Source organism: Echinops telfairi, unplaced genomic scaffold (genome assembly GCF_000313985.2).
Source record: "Echinops telfairi isolate 266 unplaced genomic scaffold, ASM31398v2 ScPeMD7_5868;HRSCAF=6743_1, whole genome shotgun sequence".
NCBI classification, from domain to species: Eukaryota; Metazoa; Chordata; class Mammalia; order Afrosoricida; family Tenrecidae; genus Echinops; species Echinops telfairi.
The window spans coordinates 8,239,139-8,245,138 of record NW_022109768.1 but is presented as its reverse complement, the minus strand read 5'-3'; the positions used below and the strand labels follow the sequence as shown (position 1 = coordinate 8,245,138).

At 39.5% G+C, this 6,000-nt stretch overlaps 1 protein-coding gene across 1 annotated transcript in view; it reads right to left on the bottom strand.

The window, feature by feature from the left end:
* The window catches only part of IQCM (IQ motif containing M), a 417,529-nt gene that overhangs the window by 241,255 nt on the left and 170,274 nt on the right, over positions 1–6,000 (bottom strand). The window contains exon 5 of the mRNA XM_045295807.1: positions 2,720–2,854. Within this exon, the coding sequence (XP_045151742.1) occupies positions 2,720–2,854 (135 nt within the window). The remainder of the gene's footprint in view (positions 1–2,719; positions 2,855–6,000) is intronic.

The window sequence follows — 6,000 nt, the reverse complement described above, 5'->3', positions numbered from 1 at the left end:
TAAACAGAAGCGTGTGCACTGGTACAGATAAGAGCTCCTAAACATGGTGTCTAGGTCAGATAAACCCCTCAGGAACAGAATTGGGATTAGGATACCAGGAGGGGGGCGGTAGGGAGATGAAGGGGTAACAGATTGTAATGATTGACACAGAATCCCCCCGCCGCGGGGTGGGGGGGGTGGGGAGGAATGAACCACAGAAATGTGGGTGAAGGGAGGCAGCAGTCAGTGTAAGACTTGAAAACAATAATAATTGATAATTTATCAAGGGGTCACAAAGGGTGGGGAGCTGATATCAAGGGCTCAAATAGAAAGAAAATGTTTAGAAAATGATGATGGCAACACATGTACAAATATGCTTGAGACACTTGATGTATGGAATGTTCTATGAGCTGTCAGAGCCCCCTCTAAATGATTTTTTTATCAAAAAACCGCAAAAACCACACAACACCAGATGGGACCCCAGAGCAGTCCCAACACATTCAGGATAATTTGAAAGATTGAAAAAATTTCTTAATAAATTTTCTCATCTGTTTTTGAACTAAAAAAAATAAAGATAAAAGTATCAACAACTAGCAAAATGGAAATGAATTGAGTTTACTTGAAGACCTGCCGATGGCTTAGAAAAGAATATTCCCGAATCCTCAGTGACCTCAGCTGTACGGAGCCCGGGGATATAGCGGCTTACTCATGGCCTGCCGGTTGGTGCACAGCCAATATCGGGAAACTACTAGCCACTAAGCTTGAGAGAGAAGAGGCTTTTTTACTTCCATAGAGGTACACTCTCAGAAACTCACAGAGCCAGTACAACCCTGTGCTAGAGGGTTGCTAGGAATCAGAATCGACTGAAAAGCAGTAAGATTCTTCTTTGTTGTTCCCCCATCTGTAAAATTTGCACAAACGAGTATATTGCTTCCTCTGTCCTTGTTAGGTGCCCTGTAGGTTTTGACGCCACGTGATCCTATGTAGAGCTGAACAAAGCACTGCCCCACACTGCGCCGTCCTCACAATGTTTAAGTCAGCTGATTAAAACCACCAGCTGCTCTCCAGGAGAAAGTGGGGGCTTTCTACTCCCCTAAAGAATCACGATCTTGGAAACTCCCAGGGAGTTTATACCTTGTTCTATGAGTCTGCTTTGACCGGATGGCAGTGAGCTAGGTTAGTTTAGGTTAACTGATAATAGGACCTTCATGGCATAGTGGCTAGGCTTTGGTTAGGCCCTGCTAACCACAAAGTCAGCAATTAGAAACCATCAGCTACTCCATGGGAGAAAAATGAGGCTTTCTACTCCTATAAATAGTAAGTTTCAGCAAACCTGCAGGGGAAGTTCTGCTAGGTGTTGCCAGGAGTCTTAATAGATTTGAAGGCAGTGAGTTTTCATTTCTTGGCTTAAGGTAGAAATCAACAAACACATAACGAAGTTTTTATTTCTTGGCTAAGGTAGAAACCAACAAATACATAGCGAAGCATTTCCAACTCTGACCCTGATCCTCCTCACATTCTCCATCTGATCTATGAGCTTTTTTTTTTGTTGAGGGTAGATAAAATGGTCCTGGAATATTTTCTTCTGCTATTTGTTCTCAATATCTTCTCAATAAAATTGTACACACAGCACCCCTCATTTCTAATCATGACAGCAAGCCATAACATTAATATAGACATTGAAAGAAATGTTGATAAATACTTTAGGAATAATAATAATTTTTAAATCCCTGAGATATTTGAAACCCATGTCACTCTTCTCACTCTCTTACTGGTTTATTAAAAATGAGAGGAATGTTGCTCAGTGTGAACATACTAAAAAACATTTTCCACACATATCCTTTCATTTACTTGCTGTTCAAAAATGAGTGATTTTCTAACTGTAAAATTCCATTATAGTGAAATGTAATTTCCAACATGTAAACTTGGCTATATTCTTCACTGCTGTCTGAAAGAAAGCTTTTTAGGATTGTTATTTAAAATAAACTGGTTTGAAATATAATCCACTAGACATACCTTATTTTATACATATATAAGGAACCAGGAGAATGGGAACTCTCTGGTAAGCTTTGGGTTGCTAAGCATCACATTGGTGCGTCACACCCACCAGCCACTTTGCGGGAGAGCATTGAGAACATCTGCTCGTGCCAAGATGTACAGCATCTGGTAGACATTTACAGTCACTCTAAGAATCAACTCAATGGCAGTGGGTTGAGTTGGTTTGTTTGATATATGGGGAACCACAGTTGCACAGCGGTTAAGCACTCAACTGATAAAGATTAGCAGTTTAAACTCAAGCCCCTCCACTGGAGAAATATCAAGCAGTATGCCTCCAGAAAGATTTAGAACCTTGAAAATTCTATGGGACACTTCTACTCTGTGCTATAGCATCACCATAAGTCAGAATGGACTTGGTAGCAATAGGTTTTGTATGGCTTTATATACATCTGTCTGTCTATCTATCTATCTATCTATCATCTATCTATCTATCACTTCCCATAAAAAGCTATAATCATTTCCAATTCCATTACCCCAAGTATATTTATTGAATTAACTTTCTTTATATAACTTCCTTATATCTATTCCTTCATATATATTAACATCAGAAAAATATTGAAGACCTTATAAGCAAAGTAGGATAAAAGTACGAAGAGGGAAGAATATGGTGGGGAAGGTAAAGTAGGAGAAAAAGGAAGATGAAAAGAAAGAGACAAAAAAAAAGGAAGATGAAATTACTCACTGGTTTGGACCAGATCCCAAGCAGTATCAATTTGTTTCTGGGTTGGAAAATGACCACAGTCGTTGAAGTATTTAAGAAGTTCACTTCTTTCTAATCCTTGCCAATCTTCCCTCTTAGTAAACATTGTTTCATAGACTAATAGGGAAAGAAGGTTAAAATATATTTACATGTATATAGCCGGATAATATATCAAGTACAATCCAACTAAAGATTCATTTGGATTTGAAGGAAGTTTAACTTCCCTAAGGAGAACACCAGTGTTCTCTAGTCTGGTTAGCATGACATCATCCAGGAACCCTACTCGGAAGTCTCAAATGAAGACATAGCTAGATCCTGCTTGAAGTGTCAGGATTGGGGCCTGGCCCTTAACGCTTGCTGACCCACGGCAGTATTCCTTACTCGTTCATTTCCACGGTGTTTTCTTTTCTGCTTTCACTCACATTCTAAAGAACTACTTAAAGTAGTGATTCTGCTGGGGCAGCTATTCTATTTCTGATTTGGCCCTAGTAGTGTGTTTGTTATGCTCTGGGCTATTAACCTCCAAGTTAGCAGTGTGCAGCCACCTGTTGGTCTGTGTCATAAAGGCAAGGCTTTCTATTTTCATAGTTTCAGACTCAGAAGCCCACAGGGGCACTTTTACTCTGTCCTTTAAGGTTCTTATGACTCAGAATCAACTTGATGGCAAGGAGTATGCTTTTTTGTTTGTTTAAAAAATGTTTACTTTTTGCTCACTGACTCCATGCATTACTACTAACTAGTTTAAGACCCTTGGCCACTCCTAGACTACCACAGAAAACCACTTAACTGAACAGCCACTGAGCATTGCCCACAGTAGACACATTATGCTAAAGAATGGCTAAGAGAATTAGTGTGTCCATTTTGTAACATTATCTGTAGTTACTTTTCTTTCTTTCTTTTTAGAAAGGTAATTCTCCAGTATAAGCATGATAATTTAATCCCATGGAGCTAAATATCTGTCAGCAGTTTCAGGATGGTGGAATGTGCCTAGGTAGAAGTTCAGACTGGAATATGAGCTACAAATTACAGAAAGCATCAAAGAGAGTTTAAAAATACATTAATATGTGCTTATAGTATTTGACATTTAATCCCATGGAATTCAACTTTCTATTCATTCATTCATTCATTCATTCGAGAAGGTCGTCAGGAGACATCAACAAGTTCAAGAGAGCTTTTTAACTTGACTAACGACTGCTCTGCTCACACAGCAAATGAAGCATTTCTAAACGCAAAGTCAGCAGAGCAAGCTCACCAAAGTATTCATCTGAGAAATATGAGACAGGCTGCACCTGCACAGATTGACAGAAATCCTGGGGAACGTTCTGCTATGCCAGACAGGTCTCCCCATTAGTGGGAACCAAGTGGATGGCAGTGAATTTTTTTGTTTGTCCGTTTTTTCATTTTTATTCCAGATCCTTGCGCAGAGTAGGAAATTACCATAAATGTGTGTGTGATATATCTATGGATTTTTCTCTTATATTTTTTTAAATAAGCAAACGTTAGCAATTAATCTAAGTGCCCTAACTCAACTGGGATCTATATTTCATTGCCTCAGGGCTCCCTCTGGCTGTCAGACTCTGCTCTGCCCTCCTTACAACCGGCCAAGAAGTTCCGGGGACTAGATGTCCCTCAGAGAATAGGCCTTCAGGAATGACCTAGGGCGTGTGCAGATGAAGAAGGTGAGTTTGCTGCGTTGCTACCACATTCCCATTTCCTTCACTAGTCCCCACTGGTATTTCCGGTCACCAACTTTCAGTTTTTCACATTTGAATCCTAAATTGAGAGTTGGATCATCTAAATCAGTGGTTCTCAACCTTCCTAATGGGCAACCCCTCAATACAGTCCCTTATGTTGTGGCAGCCCTCCCCAACAATAAATGAAGGGAGACGTCGGACAGGGTAAGATATGACAAAATACCCATTTATAAACTATCAAGGGCTCATGCGGGAGGGGGGAGCGGGGAGGGAGGGGAAAAATGAGGACCTAATGTCGGGGTTTTAAATGGAGAGAAAATGTTTTGAGAAACGATGTACAAATGCGCTTTACACAATTGATGTGTGTATGGATTGGGATAACAGTTGTATGAGCCCCTAATAAAATGTTAAAAAAAAACAAAAACAATATTAAGAATGCAAGAAAAAAGCAAAAAAATAAAAATAAAAATCTTGGCAACGTATAAAAAAAAGAAGTATTTTCCATTTCTACTTCATCACAGTAATTTTGCTTCTGTTATGAATCAGGTGACCCCTGTGAACCCCCAAAGGGGTCACGACCCACAGGTTGAGAACCACTGCTCTAAATAATATGCATTCTAAATAATATACAAAGAACATCACTTTGTTTTTGTTTTGTTTTTAGGAAAATGTTTCTCCTTGGAAAATTATGTATACCATTTATTCATTTATTAGGCTATGATTAATCAATTGGGCGCATTATGGCAGAGGTGCCCTTAATCTACATATTTTGTCCCAGTACAAGCAAACACACTAAGCAGAAATTACACTTTCAGCATGACAGTAGCAGAATTAGTAACTTTGGCAGGTATAATCAAGGTAATTATAAAACTTAAATCTTGATAATAAGTGTAATGTTAAGGTTATTGAAAACTGCTTCAAAATTGCACACACATCTGACAAAAAATTAATCACCCATTAGCAATCAACACTTGAAAAAGATGAAGAATTTTCTAAGGAGTGGGAAGACATTGCAGTGAAGTGAAATTCGTTATGGCTCATTTTGTAAATTATGTGTATTGTTTGTTATGGCTGTTTTTGTAAATCCCAGAAAATGACTGAGTAGAAAACTGCAAGTAGAGTTTAAGGATGTTGATTGTAGTATTAGTTAATTTTGCTATCCTTCAAAGTTCAAATGCACCATTTCAGATGTAGACAGCAGTGATCTCATGACTGTTATGAAAGAAGAGTCATGAGAAGAGCAGGTCTCTTGAACCCTGAGATTCCTGCTCAGACAGGTAGCAGCAGCAGAGGAGGCAGCATTGAGAGTACAGGGCAGTCAGTACAGGGCAGTACTGTGCAGTACAGGGCAGTGTTTCCTTCTGGTGGGCCAAGGGTCAGTATGGCTCACAGCTGACTCAATGGCACCTAAAAGAGGCACAAATGAATTGCACTCAACTGCTAGAATCCTCTACCACTAGTCTGTAAGTTTGCTGTACTGCGGTGACATGGTGTTGATGTGACACTGGAAGCCGTTTCACCCGTATTTCAAAAGGCAAAAGATTCAGCCGAGAGAAGCACGTTTCACTC